The 19,830-nt window shown below is 47.9% G+C and overlaps 1 protein-coding gene across 2 annotated transcripts in view; it reads right to left on the bottom strand.

The window, feature by feature from the left end:
* Nucleotides 1-19,830, bottom strand: part of ARID4B (AT-rich interaction domain 4B) — an 897,525-nt gene that overhangs the window by 369,801 nt on the left and 507,894 nt on the right. For both annotated transcript variants that reach the window (XM_040350731.1, XM_040350732.1), the window contains exons 11-12: nucleotides 14,980-15,125; nucleotides 12,981-13,053 (exon numbers count right to left, since the gene is read on the bottom strand). In XM_040350731.1, the coding sequence (XP_040206665.1) occupies nucleotides 12,981-13,053; nucleotides 14,980-15,125 (219 nt within the window). The remainder of the gene's footprint in view (nucleotides 1-12,980; nucleotides 13,054-14,979; nucleotides 15,126-19,830) is intronic.

Raw genomic sequence — 19,830 nt, 5'->3', positions numbered from 1 at the left:
CAAACACTACCTATATGGCAAAATGGTCTATATACACATGCAGTTTAAGGGGTAGTGTGGACCAGGTCTCTTTGCACAGGAGTAGATGGTAATTACAATTATGCAGTAATATGGTCTATATACACATGCAGTTTAAGGGGTAGTGTGGACCAGGTCTCTTTGCACAGGAGTAGATGGTAATTCCAATTATGCAGTAATATGGTCTATATACACATGCAGTTTAAGGGGTAGTGTGGACCAGATCTCTTTGCACAGGAGTAGATGGTAATTCCAATTATGCAGTAATATGATCAGAATATACTTGCGGTTAGGAGGTAGTCCAGATTGGGAAAGTTTGCACAGGTGCTGTTGGTATCTCCTTAGCAGTATGCAGCGGTGGTGGTCCTTTTATCCAGTATAGCAATGAGATTTGGGTCCAAGTGTGACTGTTCCACAAAAGGGGAACTTCAAGGTTGCTGTAGGTTGGTGGAGGGTCTCCAGGTGGCGGCAGGGTCCAACAGGAATATTCCAACAACCTGCCGCCAGTGCTGGAGGTTTAAATAGCCCGGTCTCCCATCAGCGCCGAGCGCCGCACACTGGAACGCACTTCCGTGTTCCAGCGTGGAGCGCAGACGTCCGCGTACCGGAAGTGACGCGGATGTCTTCTTGAATGGAGCGCCGCTGTCATTGCAGGTAAAGCTGCGCTCCTTGTACACAAATTAACGCTAATATCGTTACAGGCTGTCGGCCACTCTCCGCATGTCCTGGGCCATCTCACCCATATGGCGGGTCTGCGTGTCCTGGGCAGTGGTCAGGGTCACTGGCAGGAATTCCGGAACCCCCCTGGTCTTCCTGGTTGCCTTCCTGGGCCCACAAGAGGCTTCAGGCCTGGCATAGGGGGAGGGACTTGAGGGAGTGGGTGGGTTGGGGATGGAGCCAGAGGGACTTGAGGAAGTGGGTGTGTTGGTGATGGAGCCAGAGGGACTCGAGGATTGGAGGCTTGACTGCCGGGAAGGACCAGCCGAGATTGACGACTCCTCCAGGTATAGGGACACCTCACCCATATGGAGCGCATCCTCCTGAATGACCTCTTTGCTGGAGGTCTGGCCACCACTCCCCTCCACCAATGCCTCTTGGCTTCCCAGGGGGTCAGGGGCAGAATCATCAGGACATGGTGTGGGACGGGCAGGGGCACCAGATGGCCCAGCTCCCTCCTGGACATCTGCGGATGACACAAAACATTCACATGTTGGTGGAGCCACACACTTGTCACATATTCCCTTCCCCCCTCACATGCTACACACCAAATAGTAGAATAAACACACTTACCTGTCCTCAAGTTCCGCTCAACTGAGTTGTAGCCCGGCATTCCCTCCACTTGCTCCCTGGTAAGGCAGCAGGCAACAACCTCCTCCTCAGGTGTCAGAAGGACCCTAGAGGGTGGTCCACCCCCAGTGCCCCTGGCATGACTCGCCATATGAGCCATCTTTTCCTTCACCCTCCGGCGAAGATCATTGATCTTTTTAGCAATATGTTTGGGCCTCCTCGCCTCATTTCCCACGGCATTAACCTGGTCCGTGATCCTCTGAAGGATCTCGTCCCTTCTGCCCCTGCTGGTGTTCTTGCTATGTGCCCCATGGAGGCGATCATAGTACCTCTCCATGGCAGCCAGAATAATGCCTTTCTCCTCTGGAGAGAATTTTTTTTTCGGGTCCCAGAACGCTGGGCAGACATGTCTACAATCAGAGTGCAAAAGTATAGCCACCAATCCACCAAACCAAAACAAACAGGTGTACCTTTGCACTCGACGGGCGCATGTCTGGGCGTATTTATGCCCTGGGCGTAAACAGTGGGCCGGCGTAACTCAGGAATAACGCCAGGCGGAGTTGTGAGCATGCGCAGAGGGGCGCAGGACATGCGATCACGTGACGGCGCATGTGCCGTTCGTTCGGCCCTTCATTTGCATGGGGTCACGGTTCATTTAAATGGATCACGCCCACTTCCTTCCTACTTTGAATTACGCCGTCTTACGCTGACGAATTTACGTTGCGCCACCGCAAAAATGAACGCTTCTGATTGGAGAATACGGAGCTTGCCTCTCTAAGTTACGTCGGCGTAACGCATCTGAGATGCGCTACGCCAGCATAAAGATGCGCCGATCTTTGAGAATCTGGGCCTTAGTTTGCACTTGTAGTGCAAAGTGGATTTGCCTTTCGTAAATAACCCCTAAAATGTTAACATTCCACCAAGAAGTCGACTGCAAGACTTTGGACATTCAATTTAGTTAAGACGTGTTTAACTGCTGCTAAACCAGCTGCATCTGGGTATGCTGGTTTATAGAGATAAGATGTCCATAGTCTTCATTAGGGATGAGCCGAACACTCCCGGTATGGTTCGCATCAGAACCTTCGAACGGACCGAACGTTCACGCGAACTTTAGAACCCCATTGTAGTCTATAGGACTCGAACGTTCTAAAACAAAAGTGCTAATTGTAAAGGCTAATATGCAAGTTATTGTCCTAAAACGGGTTTGGGGACCCAGGCCTTGCCCCAGGGAACATGTATTAATGCAAAAAAAGGTTTAAAACGTTTTTTCGGGAGCAGTGATTTTAATGATGCTTAAAGTGAAAAAAAAAATGCGAAGAATTCCTTAAAATATCGTACCTGCTGGGTGTCTATAGTATGCCTGTGAATTGGCACGTGTTTAGAACCGTCCCTGCACAAAATGACATTACAATAGGAAAAAAAGTAATTTAAAACTGCTTGCGGCTTTAATGTAATGTCTGGTCCCTGCAATATGGAGGAAAATCATTGAGAAAATAGCATGGGTTCCCCCCCCCCCCCTCACCTCAGGTCTATATACTTTGAACAGAAGTATACAGGCGGTGAAAACAAGACAGGGACTGTAGGTTTGTTGTTAAGTAGATTCTGTTTGTAATTTTGAACTAGTACTTTTTTTAAAGTGTAGCTCCAGCCAAAAAATCAATTTTTAAGCTTTTTGGAAAACACAGAGAAGGGTTTTCACCCCTGTAACATTTGTTTTGCTGTCTGTGCGCATCTGTTCAGAAGATTGCACCTCACTTTCTGTCCCAATGACAAATGTATTTTTGAAAATGTGGGTTTTTTAGTGAAACAAGGATTGGTGATAAAGCATCAGTGGACAGGAGACACCTCTTACAGAAGAGAATTTTCCTTCCTAGGGGTAGATTTCCTCTCACTTCCTGTTGTCTCCTTCCATTTGCAAGTAGGAGTCGTTTGCAAGTTGGATGTTTGAAAGTAGAGGCCTGCCGTATATACTCTGCAGAAATTTGGGCCCTTGGTGTTGCCACAACACTGTAAGCCCTCACAGTTAGTCTTGGTGGGCGCTGGAACGCCCTGCTGTGAACTATTAGATCAAGAATTGTAATTACATGCCATTGTTGAACAGTGGTAGAAAAATTGGGCCTTTGGTGCTGGCGCTGGTGCCACAACACTGTAAGTCCTCACAGTTACTCTTGGTGTGCGCAGGAATGGGCCCTGCTGTGAAATATTAAATCAAGAATTGTAATTACATGCCATTGTTGAACAGTGGTAGAAAAATTGGGCCTTTGTTGGTGGTGGTGGTGGTGGTACTGGTGCCATAACACTGTAAGCCCTCACAGTTATTCTTGGTGGGTGCAGGAATAGGCCCTGCTGTGAAATATTAGATCAAGAATTGTAATTACATGCCCCTGTTGAACAGGGGCAGAAAAACTGGGCCGCAGGCATTGGTTCCACAACACAGTAACCCACCACAGATATTCTAGTTGGAGCACACTAATGAGCCATGCTGCAAAGTATTGCATCAAAAATTGGGCCTTAGGCACTGGTGCCACAACACTGCAACCCCTCACAGATACTCTAGTTGGAGCGCAGGAATGAGCCCTGCTGCAAAGTATTGCATCGAAAACTTTAATTACACGCCCCTGTTAAAAAGGGGCAGAAAAATTGGGCCTTAGCCACTGGTGGCGGTGCCCAGAACCAAAAATGTTCTTACAAGCTATCAGCATGATCATTGAGGAGGAAAAGGATAGTCACTCATCAAAACAGGATTGTCACTCAGCATGACAGGATAGTCACTCAGCATCAGCATAGGCAGTCTTGAAGGGATCTGATTATTCAGTTACATCAGCATCAGCTGCTTGGTAGCTGGTGGTGATCCAAGCCTGATTCATTTTTATGAAGGTCAGTCAATCGACTGAGTCGGTGGAGAGGCGCACCCTGTGATCGGTTATAAAGCCTCCAGCAGCACTGAATGTGCATTTCGAAAGAACGCTGGATGCAGGATAGGCCAGTAGCTCAATTGCATACTGTGTAAGCTCTGGTCAGTGATCCATCCTCAAGAACCAGTAAGCCAGAGGATTTTCGGTGGGAAAGGTGTCCAAGTCTGATCTTGCCCCTAGGTATTCCCGCACCATGTAAAACAGACGCTGGCGATGGTTGCTGGAACCGGTCATACCTTGGGGCTGCGGACTAAAAAAATTGTCTGAACACATCGGTCAGACGGCCACCTTCTCCACCGTTCCTTCTTTGACTGACTGAAGCCTCAGCAACACGTTGTCCAGGACTAGGGATGAGCTTCGCGTTCGATACGAACGTATGTTCGACTCGAACATCAGTCGTTCGATCGTTCGTCGAAATTCTAACAAAACGGGTCGTTCGCGCCAAATTCGAATGACGCAAAATGTCCCAAAATTCACTGCGGCATTGAGCGCTGATGATTGGCCAAGCATGCTACATGTCCCGCATGCTTGGCCAATCACAACGCTCAAAGAACGAAGAGCCATAATTGGCCAAAGCCAGAGTGGCTTTGGCCAATTATGGCTCAGGGGGTTTAGTACACGCCCCACACTATAAAAAGCAGCCTGCAAGGCGGCCTCGTGTAGTGTGTTCCGGCTTTGTGAAAGAGCAGAGCAGTCAGACAGTTACCGTGTTTCCCCGAAAATAAGCCCGGGTCTTATATTATTTTTAGGAACCAAAAATGCGATAGGGCTTATTTTCGGGGTAGGGCTTACATTCCAGGAATCCCTAGTGTGAACAGAGTAAAAGTGCCTGTAAAATGCTGGAATTCTCTCTATTACAGGATTGTGTAATGTCGAGGGTGTGTGTTTCAGTAATAAAATTGTGCAAGTACCTTCTTATAGTGCTGCTTGGCACTTCAATGGCTGCCTGAACTTTCTTCCACAATTCTGAGCACTGTAGAGGGAGGGTGTCCGAGATCCTCCACTGACACCAAGGAGATAAGAAGAGCAGCGGAGCTGAGTGCCTGCAGACGGGGGGTTAGATCCCCCACTGACACCCGGGAGACGATGAGCGCAGCGCCTGCAGAGGGAGGGGGGCCGACAATCCCTGCTGACATCTGGGAGACCATAAGAGCAGCGGAGCGGAGTGCTGCAGACGGGGGGGTGAGATCCTTCACTGACATCCGGGAGACGATGAGCGCAGCGCCTGCAGAGGGAGGGGGGCCGACATCCCCCGCTGACACCTGGGAGACCATGAGAGCAGCGGAGCTGAGTGCTGCAGACCGGGGGGTGAGATCCTTCACTGACACCCGGCAGACGATAAGCGCAGCGGAGCTGAGCACCTGCAGAGGGAGGGATATCCCCCGCTGACAGCCAGGAGAAGAAAAGGAGAAGAGATCAGCCGAGCGCCGCTGTACCGAGGGGTATGTGATACAATTGTTTTGCAGAGGCACACACCTTTTTAATTGTGTACTATTATATGACAGTGGATTCTACCTTTTTCCAACCACTTTAAACTAGCGCTTATTTTCGGGGTAGGGCTTATATTGCAGCCCTTCTCAAAAATCTAGGTAGGTCTTATTATCGGGGTAGGTCTTATTTTCGGGGAAACACGGTAGAGAGAGAGAGATAGATAGAGACACAGGGGCAGATTCATGTAGATCTGCGGATCTTTAGATCCGCTAGATCTACCTGGTTTACGATCCGCCGGTGCAATTTAGCGAGGCAAGTGCATGATTCATAAAGCACTTACCTCGCAAACTGCACCGTCGGATTCTAACTCCCCCCGGCGGAATGCAAATTCTGCGGCTAGGGGGAGTGTACAATTTAAATCAGGCGCGTTCCCGCGCCGATTTAACTGCGCATGCGCCGGGGCGAAAAAGCCCAGTGCGCATGCTCCAAACGACGTCGCTACGACGTCATTGTTTGCGGCGGGTACGTCGTTTGCGGCCATCGGTATTCACGATTGCGGTACGCAAACGACGTAGAAAATTTAAAAATCGGCGCGGGAACGTCGGCCATACTTAACATTAGCTACCCCTCATAGAAGCAGGGGTAGCTATCCGCCGGAAAAACCCGAACGCAAACGACGTAGAAAACAAGCGACGGGCAGGCGTACGGACGTGAATCGGCGGTTTTCCTCATTTGCATATGCGAAGGGTAAAAAATCGCGACGACACCTAGCGGCCGGCGGGAGATTACAGCCTAAGATTCGACTGGTGTAAGTCACTTACACCAGTCGGATCCAAGGGAGATCTATGCGGAACTGATTCTTATGAATCAGTCGCATAGTTCTGACGGTGGGATCTCACAGATCCGACCGTCGGGTCTCACAGATACGACGGCGGATCAGGAGATCCGCCGGCGTATCTATTGATGAATCTGCCCCACAGTGTCTTTTCTACCAGATAGATAGATAGAGCAGGAAGGCTAGTAGTCAGTATAGTTAAATTTACAGTTTGTAGAGAATATATTCACATCCCTAGGAGTTGTAAATATATTTATAAACTGTATAGCTTAGCTAGATCTGTTATTAGTATTTGTCAGGCAGGAGATTGTGCTTGATGCAGTGCTCTAACGTGTTGTATTGCCTGCATTAGGGTTTAGCTTAAACATAGTACTCCGTGTTAGTCAACGTGTGCTATTTAATTGCACATACACGCATTACCTGTTACTGCACGTGTGTTATTTTTTGCACAGAAACGCAGTCGCTGTTAATGCAAGTGGGCTATTGAATTGCACAGAAACGCAGTCGCTCTTACTGCGCGTGTGCTGTTTAATAGCAACTAAACGCAGTTGGTGTCACTGCGCGTGTGCTGTTACATAGCACCTGAACGCAGTTGGTGTCACTGCGCGTGTGCTGTTACATAGCACCTGAACGCAGTTGGTGTCACTGCACGTGTGCTGTTACATAGCACCTGAACGCAGTTGTTGTCACTGCGCGTGTGCTGTTACATAGCACCTGAACGCAGTTGGTGTCACTGCACATTTGCTGTTTCATAGCACCTAAACGCAGTTGGTGTCACTGCGCGTGTGCTGTTACATAGCACCTGAACGCAGTTGGTGTCACTGCACGTTTGCTGTTTCATAGCACCTGAACGCAGTTGTTGTCACTGCGCGTGTGCTGTTTCATAGCACCTGAACGCAGTTGGTGTCACTGCACGTTTGCTGTTTCATAGCACCTGAACGCAGTTGTTGTCACTGCGCGTGTGCTGTTTCATAGCACCTGAACGCAATTGGTGTCACTGCACGTTTGCTGTTTCATAGCACCTGAACACAGTTGTTGTCACTGCGCGTGTGCTGTTACATAGCACCTGAACGCAGTTGGTGTCACTGCACGTTTGCTGTTTCATAGCACCTGAACGCAGTTGTTGTCACTGCACGTGTGCTGTTACATAGCATCTCAACGCAGTTGGTGTCACTGCGCGTGTGCTGTTACATAGCACCTGAACGCAGTTGCTGTCACTGCACGTTTGCTGTTTCATAGCACCTGAACGCAGTTGTTGTCACTGCGCGTGTGCTGTTACATAGCACCTGAATGCAGTTGGTGTCACTGCACGTTTGCTGTTTCATAGCACCTGAACGCAGTTGTTGTCACTGCGCGTGTGCTGTTACATAGCACCTGAACACAGTTGGTGTCACTGCACGTTTGATGTTTCATAGCATCTGAACGCAGTTGTTGTCACTGCGCGTGTGCTGTTACATAGCACCTGAACGCAGTTGGTGTCACTGCACGTTTGCTGTTACATAGCACCGGAACGCATTAATATGTCTGGAAGGACAACAAAGAGAGGCAGAGAGTCAAGAGGGCAAGCAGGCTCTGCATCTAGAGGTAACGCTGGTGGTGGATGTGGTGCATCCTCTTCAACACGTGGCCGTGGCCGCTCGTCCTTCTTTTCGGGAGCTGGTCGTGTTGAGCCTCAAAATGCAGAGAAATTAGTGGAGTGGATGACCAAGCCGTCCTCATCCTCCTCATCCTCTCTCACACAGACTGATCTTAGTTTGTCTGGCAAATCAGCTGCCAAGGCGTCCTCTTCCCTCTGCACAATGGCATCACACAATCCTTCCCTAGTCCCACCATGTCCTCCTGAGGAGTCCCCCGAACTGTTTCAGCACAGTGTTGGGTACATGCTGCATGATGATGCGCAGCGTTTTGAAGACTCCGATGACGGAACACAGATAGAGGAAGGCATTGATGTGAGCCCAGGGAGAGGGGGTGGCCGAGAGGGACAGCAATCTGGCAGTGATGTTCCCCCAGCTAGAGCATACTGCCAGGTTTTCGACAGTGATGATGAGGAGGGAGGGGATGATGAGGTCACTGACTCTACCTGGGTGCCTGATAGGAGAGAGGAGGACAAATAGTACCAGACAAATTTCCCTGCCCCAGCTGCTGCAGCGCCGAAAGAAGTACGCTCCCAGCCATCCACATGCCCAGCGGTTGAATGCTAGCTTAGCAAAATTGCTAGCACTTCAACTGCTACCTTTTCAGTTGGTAGATTCTGCCCCCTTCCGTGAGTTTGTGGAATGTGCAGTACCTCAGTGGCAAGTACCCAAACGCCACTTTTTCTCACGGAAGGCGATTCCGGCTCTCTACCGGCTTGTGGAAGGCAATGTCCATGTCTCGCTGGACAGGGCGGTCAGTGGTAAGGTGCATCTTACCGCTGACTCATGGTCCAGCAGGCATGGACAGGGACGTTACCTGTCTTTTACGGCCCATTGGGTGACTCTGCTGGCAGCTGGGAAGGACGCAGGGCAAGGTACAGTAGTTTTGGAGGTTGTTCCGCCACCACGCCTCCAAAACACTACTACTGCTTGTGACACACCTCTCTCCTCCACCCCCTCCTCTTCTTCTTCCTCTGTGGCCTCTTCCTGTGGTGATGTTTCCTCAGAACCAGCCGTGCTCCGTAGGCGTACGAGGGGCTACGCAGGAATGCAGGCCAAGAGATGCCATGCAGTGCTAGAGCTGGTGTGCTTGGGAGACAGGAGCCACACTGGGGAAGAGGTTCTTTCAGCTCTGCAGGGGCAGGCTCAGAGGTGGTTGACGCCACACCAGCTGAAGCCTGGAATGGTGGTCAGCGATAATGGCACCAACCTCCTCTCTGCCCTGCAACAGGGAAAACTCACCCATGTGCACTGTTTTGCGCATTTCCTGAATTTGGTGGTGCAGCGGTTCTTGGGGAGGTACCCGGGCTTACAGGATGTCCTGAAGCAGGCCAGGAAAGTCTGTGTGCATTTCCGGAGGTCATATAATGCCACTGCTCGGCTGACAGACGTCCAGAGGGAATACAACCTGCCCAAGAACCGCCTAATCTGTGACATGCCCACCAGATGGAACTCTACGTTGGCCATGCTGCAGCGGCTGCACACGCAGCAGAGGGCCATCAATGAGTACCTGTGCCAATATGGCAGCAGAACTGGGCAGGGGAGCTTGGTTTTTTTCACCACGCCAGTGGGCCTTGATCAGGGATGCATGCACTGTCCTGTCACCATTTGAGGAGGCCACGAGGATGGTGAGCAGTGACAGTGCATGCATCAGTGAGACTGTCCCTCTTATTCACATGTTGGAGCACACGCTACGTGGAATAATGGACAGGGCCCTTGAGGCAGAACAGAGGGAGGAAGAGGAGGACTTCCTTACCTCTCAAGGCCCCCTTTATCCAGACACTGTTCCTGCTTGCCCACCTAGCACACAGGAAGAGGAGGAGGAGGATGAGGAGGAGAAGGATGATTGTATCAGCAACATGGAGGTGGAGCCTAGCACTCAGCATCAGCAGCAGCAGTCTTCAAGGGATCATTTACAGTCCCAAGGAACACGTGGACTTTTACGTGGCTGGGATGAGGTGGCTGCGGATCCTGTCGTCCTCAGTGACCCAGAGGATTGTGCACCGAATGCCTCTGCAAACCTACGCTGCATGGCCTCCCTGATCCTGCAAAACCTGCGTAAGGATCCTCGTGTACGTGCTATCAAGAGGAGGGATCATTACTGGCTGGCAACTCTCCTTGATCCACATTACAAGAGTAAGGTATGAATGAATGAAAACTTATATAGCGCAGCATATGCAAACTTAATCGCCTCTGGGCGCTTGTTGTTCCTGTCTCCTTTGGTATCAAAAGAGATGAGTCTTGATCTTTCTCCTGAACGTCAAGTGGTTCTCCTCCAACTGAATGCTGGTTGGTAAAGCGTTCCATAGTCTAGGCCCTTGGACCGCGAATCTCCTTTCTCCTTTGGACTTGTATCTGGCTTTGGGTATCTGGAGGAGATTTTGATTGGTGGATCGCAGAACGCGATTGGGATTATGAGCTTTTATTTTTTCGCATAGATAATGGGGAGCGTTCCCATAGATACATCTATGCGTTAGACAGAGTGCTTTAAAAGTGATTCTGTCTTTTACTGGCAACCAGTGAAGGGTTCTCAGTGAAGGTGAGATTGATTCCCAAGGTTTTTTCCCAGTCACAAGTCTAGCGGCCGTATTTTGAACGACTTGTAGACGAGCGATTTGGTATTTTGGGAGTCCGAGGTAAAGGGCATTTGCATAGTCCAATCTTGAGTTTACAATAGCTCCCACCACGACCGCTATGTCTTCCTTGGGAATAAAAGGAGTAAGTCTGCGTAGTAGGCGCAGCAGATGGTGAGATCCACTGACTACTGACCCTATTTGTACGTCCAATGTCATGTGAGAGTCAAAGATGACCCCGAGACTTTTGACTTTGGCGCTAGGGGTGATGATTTTTCCCAGAATGGGCGGGGGGGTCCAAGTTGTTGTTGTAGGTTGATTCATACACTTGGCATGAAACAGGAGAAGTTCTGTTTTCTCTCCGTTGAGTTTAAGATAACTCTTTGTCATCCAGTTCTCTATCAAAGAGAGGCATGTCTCTAGATTGAGGTGATGATCCTTTTTATTGCAAATGTGGAAATATAGTTGCGTGTCGTCTGCATATGAGTGGTAGAGCAGTTTTTGACTGCTAAATATCAAAAAGAGGGCGAAGATAGATGTTGAATAACACCAGCGACAGGGGGATCCTTGAGGGACTCCGCACGATAATGTGCGTTTCTCAGAAGTGAAAGGTCCTAACTTCACTATTTGCGATCAGTTTTCCAAAAAAGAGGAGAACCAAGATAAATCGCCTCCTGCGACTCTGGCTACTTCAGCTAGCCGAGTCAATAAAAGCTTGTGGTCTACTGTGTCGAAGGCTGCGCTTAGGTCCAACAGAACCAGAAGACAAGATTTTCCTTCGTCTGCGGCCTCGAGAGCGTCGTCCCATATTTTGAACAATGCGGTTTCTGTCCCGTGTCCAGGCCGGAATCCCGATTGAAATGGGTCAAGTAGGTTGTGGGTATCTAGATGCTGTTGCAGCTGTTGTACCACTACTTTTTCCATTACCTTTGAGAGTACATTTAGGCCTGTTATTGGACGACAGTGGAGTGGGTCCTTGGGGTCCAGGTTGGGTTTCTTCAAGATGGGTCGAATTATACCCTCCTTCAACTGGGAGGGCACTATGCCTTCCCTGGAGGATTGGTTGATAAGCTGAGTGATAGGAGGTGCCAGGATGTCGGCGCATTCCTTCAGCAGTTTAGTGGGGATGATATCATTCGGCGCGGTGCTGTTATGCAGAGTACCGATGATATTTTTAGTGGCATGGTGTCAGGACCATTAAGGTAAGTACTCACCGAGGCTGAGATGCTGAGGGCGGCTCACCTTTGCGACTCTGTGCAGACCACTCCCTGGAGTTAGAACAGAGGAGGGACGGCACAAGGAGGCACCGGTGCCGGGAACTGGTAGGCAGACTTGGTGCAGCTGACGAAAACAGGGCAGGTGCAGAGGACTGGAGACAGTCGTTGACCAGGCAGGAACAGGCAGGTAAGTCCAGAAGGGACCAACAGGAAACAAGACAAATCCGGGTCACAGGCCGTGGGTCAGGAGTTGGAGAGATCAGAGGAAGTCCGTGAGAGCAAGCCAAGGTCAAGGGGCAGGAGACAACAGCAAATCCGATAAGCAGGCAGGGGTCAAGTGTAGGAGACGGCAGAGAATAGTCAAGGTCCAATCCGGGTCAAACAGGTCAGGGTATTCAGGTTTCAAGGTTCTCTCACAGGGTAAAGCTGACAACGAACCAGCAATTAGCAAGAAGGAAGGGGCTGGCTTAAATAGGCCGCTCAGGCCACTGATTGGTCCAAAGTAACATCGGTTCAGCACCAGGCTCCAACGGACAGCAAGCAAAGTAACACTTGAGCAGTGGCTCAGAGGCAAAGAGCTGGACTTGTAATGGATAGGTCCTAGGTTCAATTCCACCCAGAGCCAACTGGGGAAATGTGACCGTAAAGGGCAGTGCCCTGACACATGGATAGAGATAGGTTCCAGCGTGAACTTACCTGGTTGTGGTGAATTACTGCAGGTATTGTGTAAATCATTACGGGGAGGGTGGAGGGAGGAATTATTTTGCTGAATGCTTTGTCGGATCCCCTCGATTTTATTAATGAAGTAATCCGACAATTCACTGCAAAATTCTTTACCTGCATAATGGTCCGGGTCTTAAGTGGTTAAAGGTTGTTTTTCGATTAATCGAAACAATAATCGCCCAACTAATCAATAATGAAGATAGTCGTTAGTTGCAGCCCTAGTTTCCATTATTTCTTATGGGGAAATTTGCTTTGATATATGAGTGCTCTGGATTACAAGCATGTTTCTGGAACGAATTATGCTCACAATCCAAGGATTTACTGCATATGAAATCTTAGATTCTCACCTCTGTCTTCCATAAACTTGTAGAGCTGTTGTAAAAAGTGTTCGCCTTCATCTGGAAATGGTTCCACGTCCTCCTACATGTAAAAAAAAAAAGAAGAAATAAAAAAATTATTTTAGAATTAACAGGACTAATATAAACTCCTGCAGTAGAGCTTTTTAAAAAAATTGCATTGTAGACTACAGCTTGTGTAATTACTAGCAGTCACATCTCCCAGCCTGCCTGCAGCTGTTGATTGACAGCACATCCTGTAGGGAGCATAGCTGTAAACATAGCAAAGCATTATTTACTAGTCTTACCCCACCCATTTCTGGTTAGAGATAAGGCGGAGAGATGGCAGTCATGTGACTGCTAATAAAGTAAATGGGGGGAGGGGGCATTTACATAGGGTTGAGAAAGGTTTCTGATTAATATTGAATGGCAGCCTCAATATTTAGATGCTTTATAAATATAACCAGAAGCAGTGTTGAGCATGGCTGAATCAAGAGAGCTGTGCCAATTCTCCCCCTCCCCCAATTGATGCTTTGCCCAAATCAGTAAGCTCCTCCCACCATCCTCGTACTGTACTCAATACTGGCAATGTGACAGAGCCACTCGTGCATGTACTCAATACAGGCAACGTCGCAGAGCCACTTGTGCATACAGATAAGATTGGATTATTTTACAAACAGATCCTCGATCTGCACAGTGTGTAATTGGCTGTTGCAGGTCTGAACTGCAAAATCCTCAGATCTGAAAGGCAGTACAGCTGCAGCAGCCAGCTACACATTATGCAAATTGAGACTGTGTCTGTAAAAGAATGAGATGTAATCTGTATGCAGTCTGGTGAAGAGGAGCACTGTTAGCCCTGCTAGCAGTGACCACCATGCTCTGCCCTGCTGTTGACCCTGTTCTATACACTGCAAACCCCCATCCTCTGCCCTGCTGACCCCTGTACACCGCCTCTGCCCTGCTGACCCTATCCTCCAACTCTGTTGACCCCTGTCCTTTACACTGCTAATCCCTGTTGTGTGTCCTGCTGAACTCTGTTCTCCTCCCTACTGACCCCTGTCCTCTGCTATGCTTACCATGTCTTCTGCATTGCTGACTTCACCCTTTTCCATGCTGACCTCAACCTATGCCCTGCTGACCCCTGTACACTGACCTCCCATCTCCTGCCTTTCTGGCCTCTGTACACTGCCCTCCCCGCATTCTCTGCTCCCTGACGTTTTTTACTACACCTTCACATCAGACAGGCTAGATCTGGCTCTGGTATTCAGTAGGATGCCCATTTTGGACTGGTAATTAACCAGCTATTGGGATTTACTAATTTACAGGAACAGGACTGGGGATAATCTGGTGGTACAGGAACTGGAGTAATCTGAGGTGTGAAGGTGAAGAAATTGGGCTTATTTGAGATCTGAGGGTACAGTAATTGAGTCTGATTTGAGATGTGAAGGTGCAGGAATTGGGGTGATCTGAGCTGTGAAGGTGCAAAGTTCAACATTAATTTCTTACTCGTATTCAAATCATTTACAGAATTTATTTTCGTGATTGAGTGTGTGGCGTTTACTTTTTTTTAATGTAGCTGGCACTCCCAATTTCTTTGAAACTTTTTTCGGCACACTAAGCTCAAAAGGCCACTTAACCCTGTCCTAGTGTGTGTCAATGTCTGGAAAACAAAACCAAATGATAACTCTTCAATAAAAAAATACAAATCTTGATAAAAAATAAAATAAAGAAATGTTACATATTTATTTTACATTGTTTTATGCCATCTGATAATTTTAGTTTGGGCTGAATATGATGCAGTATGGTTATAAATGTATTTGTAGCAATGTATTTGAGCCTGGAGACTATATTCTCTATTGAATTCAAATTGATCAATTAAAAATCTTTACATACATACTTATATTGTTGTCCCTTTCCTTATTAAACATATAAATTGTTCATCTTTGCAAAAATATTACCCAGTAAAACAAAATCCAATGCCAAAAGGGAAAAAAAACATACAAAAACTTGCCTCATCTTCACAATTACTGTTTTCTTGTTCATCTTTTGTCTCCCCATCTTCTTCTGTTTCACTACTGGAACTTTCCTCTATCAACTCGGATTTCCAAGTGGCGGGTATCGTTTTGTTTTTTATAAACTCCATGGCATGGCCACACGCTTTGCAATATACACAAATGTCAGTTAAAATTAACTTTTGGTACAATACAGTATTGAACACTAAAAAAAATAGGTGTGATTTAACAGAAGATGATCAAACATGTATAAAATATGTATTTTTAAAGCCCAGCTCCAGCCAAAACATTTTATTTATTTCGGCTATAGTGGGGAAGGGTCAGGTGTAATATAGTGAAATCACCCAGGTATTTACTGTTTTTGTCTCTCTTTTGGTTTTTCCCTTCCTTTAAATAAATAGAACATATTTATAAATCTAATGAAATTCAGAGAGGGCAATTAGCCATAAAGACCGGTTTTGACGAACACTGTGTTGTTTACCGGGTGTTCGGGTTCGGACCATCACTGATCGGGTGAACAGATTATTGGGAGGGGCTGGGGAGGCGATGGAGAGTCCTAAAAAACGATTTCAAGGACTTAGGGAATAGATTGAGGAAAAGGACCTGCAAGGTGGTTTTCTATGAAACACTACCTGTACCTGAAGCCACACCAGAGAGGCAGCAGGATCTTAGGGAACTGGTGCAGGAAACAGGGGTTTGTGTTGCTGGAGAACTCTGCTGACTTCTCAGTCGGTTACCTGCTCTTTAGTAAGGATGGGCTGCACCTCAATGGGGATGATACATTTCTATTGGCAAATAAGATGGCCACAATGTTGGAGGGGTGGGTTCAGAGAAAGAGATAGCAAACAGGGAACAGGTGACGGAGGCTTATAGGAGAGTCAGCAATTGTAATAGCAGTAAAAATACAACCATAACAGCTAAACTTGGGGGAAGTGAGTGAGCAATTCAAATTCAAAAATAAAAAGGTAGGAGAAACAAAGAGGGAATATAATATGCACTCATACAACACTTAGGCCTTTTACACACGATAGGTTAACCAGAGGACAACGGTCTGATGGACCGTTTTCATCGGTCCAAACCGATCGTGTGTAGGCCCCATAGGTTATTTAACCTTAGGTTAAAAAAAAGCCAACTTGCTTTAAAATTAACCTATGGATTCCTAACCGATGGGGAAAAAACGATCGTTAGTAGGCACGTACATCGGTTAAAAATCCACGCATGCTCAGAATCAAGTCGACGCATGCTTGGAAGCACTGAACTTCATTTTTTTCAGCACGTCGTCGTGTTTTACGTCACCGCGTTCTGACACAATCGGTTTTTTAACTGATAGTGTGTAGGCACCACGAACCATCAGTCAGCTTCATAGGTTAACCTAGGACAACGGTCCTTCAGACGGTTGTCCTCTGGTTAACCTATCGTGTGTAAAAGGCCTAGGAGACAAACAAATACTAGGAGCCTAGCTAACAAAAGAGTGGATCTGGAGCTGCTATTACACGGGGAGAACTTAGACTTTGTGGGAATAACTGAAACTTGACTTGACAGCTCACACGGTTGGATGGCCAATATACAGGGGTATTCCTTGTATCAAAAGGACAGGGAAGGCGGAAGAGGGGGAGAGGTGTGTCTATATGTCAAAAATTCTGCAAGGGTGGTAGAGAGGAGCGACATTATGTATGGGACTAGGGGAGGTGGAGTCAGTATGGGTAGAAAGTGAGAGAAAGTGGGAAATTAATAGTGGGAGTGTGCTATAGGCTATCCAACATGAAGGAGGAGGAGGAGCCAGAATTACTATTTCAGTTAGGAATAGCAGGAAAACAGGAAAATGTAATCATAATGGGAGACTTCAATTATCCCAACATTGACTGGGCAGAGGGACCAGCACTCATTAAAGGCCCGTCATTTCATTAATGTTTTACAGGACAACATCATGTCCCAATTGGTGGATTCCCCAACTAGAAAGAATGGCCTGTTAGATCTATTAATTATGATTGATCCAAGTCTGATCTCAGATGTGGAGATCAAGACAACTTGGGATCTATCGATCATAGGATGATCACGTTCAGCATAAATCATAAGAAAAGGAGGCATATGGGTAGTACGAAAAACTACATTTCAAACGAGCCAATTTTCCTGAACTACGGTCATCGCTACATGACATTAATTGGGACCAAATTCTGGAATCATTGAACAAAGAAGAGGGAATGCTTTAGGACCATATTAAACAAAGGTATCAAACAGTGCATTCCAATGGGTGGTTAAACCGTAATATGAGTAGCCTCACCAAGGCAAAAAGTATGGCCTTTAAAAAAATATAAAAAGGTAATGGGTCACCATTAGCATTTGAGCACAAGTTATGCAATAAGATATGTAAAATCGAAATCAGGATGGCTAAAAAGGATAACGAGAGACACACAGTGGAAGAGAGTAAAAATAATATATATAAAAAGGGAAAAAAAATAGTTAACAGTAAAAAGACAAAATTGAAACACATTGCACACTTAAAAGATGAGGATGTGAAGATGGTTACAGATGATACAAAGAAGGAAACTGTACTTAATGCCTTCTCCACAGTTTTTACACAGAAAAAAATAGGATTTTTTGTACTCACCGTAAAATCCTTTTCTCTGAAGTCCATGGACGGACACAGCTCCTTAAATCTTGACAAGTGGGTTATGTTCCCTGTTTACAGGAGAGGACTAGGCAGAAACATGTTAAATAGTTAAATACATGTAACAGAGTTGAACAGCCCCGCCCAGGGGGCGGTCCCTCCAGACATAACCCTCCTCACTGCAGCTTGCAGCCTCAGTTCGTAACAAGCAGTACAAACCTAAAAAGGAGGGGTGGGAGCTGTGTCCGTCCATGGACTTCAGAGAAAAGGATTTTACGGTGAGTACAAAAAATCTTATTTTCTCTTATCGTCCATGGACGGACACAGCTCCTTAAATCTTGACAAGTGGGACGTCCCCAAGCAGTGTCAAAAAACGAGGGGTGGGAAATATATCAGTAAAAACAATTTTAACTTCACCCCAAAACAAGCAGAGCTCCTCAACGGAGGAGGTGCAACTTTAAACAGCCGCCGGCAAAAACTAGCGGCTGAAAAAAACATCATAAGATGCACTCACAGCAACCATGTAAATTCTGGAAAAAGCGTGAACGGACGAGCAAATCGCCGCCTCGCACACCTGTGAGACCGACGCATGATGTCAAGAAAAAAAAAAAAAAACCCCAGGAAGCACCAATTGCCCTGGTCGAAAGTGCCGTGACCGGAAAGGGGGGCCTGCCCTTAGGAGCATAGGCCTGTATGACGGCCTGCCCGATCCACCGAGAAATGGTGGTCGACGAGACCGCCAGGCCCTTTTGTGGAACAGACACCGACACAAAAGAGAGTCAGAAGCTCCGAAATGGAGCCGTAGTAGGCTGGTATACCCGCAAAGCGCGTACCACGCCTAAAGTATGAAAGGCCGAAACCTCCTTCGGAAGAAGGGAAGGTCGCGGGCGCACCATCACCTAATCCTTATGGGGGATCAAGCACGGCGGCTTGCAAGACAAGACCGCCAACTCAGAAACCCCTCTAACAGAGGTAAAGGCCACTAAAGGGGCCACCTTCTGAGATAGTGTCAAGAGAAAATCTCTCTGATGTTTCCAAAAGGAAGGTTCCTGAAGAACCGAGAGCACCAGAGTCAAAACTCATGGGGGAAGAGATGGGCCAAGAGGGGAAAGTATATGACAAACCCCTTGCACACAAAAAAAGGGGACCCACCAGGGAACGGGCCGCAAAAAGGCCACTAAAAGAACACAGCCAAGGCTGAAATCTGCCCCCAAACGGTGCTTTAAGCAATTTTTAGATCCAATCCAAGCTTTAAAAACAGCAGGACCCTGGACACCGAGAGTACGCCCGTGGACGTCACTCCATCCCTTCGCACCAAGAGAGGTGCGACGGTAGATCCTCCGGAAGAAGACTACGGTGCCCTGTTGAGATGACCGAGTCAGACAGACCCTGGTCACCTAAAGTCTGGCTTCCAATAACCATGTTAAGCAAGTCAGTGACTGTACAACAGGAGGAAGTATGGGACCTTGAGACAGGAACCTCCTGCCCTGGCAATTGCCAGGGTGCCTCCGCTACCAGGCGCCCGATATCAGCGTACCAAGGACGCCGAGATTAATCTGGAGCGATTAGAATCATCGGGATCTCCTCAGCATCCACTCTGTGGAGCGGCCGAGGAAGCAACTACCATGGAGGAATGGCAAAAAATCACCGATACAGACAACACAGGGCCACCAGCGCGACTGACGCGTCTGTACAAGATCACTAGACCTGGCCACTAACTGACACCCTTGGGGCGGAGACAAGCTGCCAGGAGATCCATGCCATGTGAGGCTCACCTCCTGCAAGGGAGCCGAAACACCCCAAGCACAAAGACCAGTCGCCCTGGTCCAGCATCTGGCGACTCCAGTAGTCTGCCTGCCCGCATACCTGATGGTAGACTGAAGCCACGGCCGTGGCGTTGTCCGGCTGAAACCAGATCGGTCGACCACAAAGAGAAGCATAGCCTGATCGCCTAAAATAGTAGGACAATGAACAGTAGACAGCACCTGGTATTCCCAGGCGGTCTCCCACCAGGCACTAGCCAGGCCCGACCCTGGGTAGCTACCGAGACCAGACACATTCAAGGAGGTGTGGTCATAGGTCCACGCAAGTCCAGCGACTCAGGGCCGACTGGACCCCCCAGTTTTGTGAACCTCCAGGTTCACAACCCGTGAGCTGGCATTCGTCGTAAACACCGACCACTGGAAGGAAGGAACAACTTCCCGGACCGAAGAGTCGGGAATCTCTGTCACCAACTCAGAGA

This window comes from Rana temporaria, chromosome 4 (assembly GCF_905171775.1).
Source record: "Rana temporaria chromosome 4, aRanTem1.1, whole genome shotgun sequence".
NCBI lineage: Eukaryota > Metazoa > Chordata > Amphibia > Anura > Ranidae > Rana > Rana temporaria.
The sequence above is the reverse complement of the archived record's forward strand: the minus strand, read 5'-3'. Positions and strand labels throughout refer to the sequence as shown.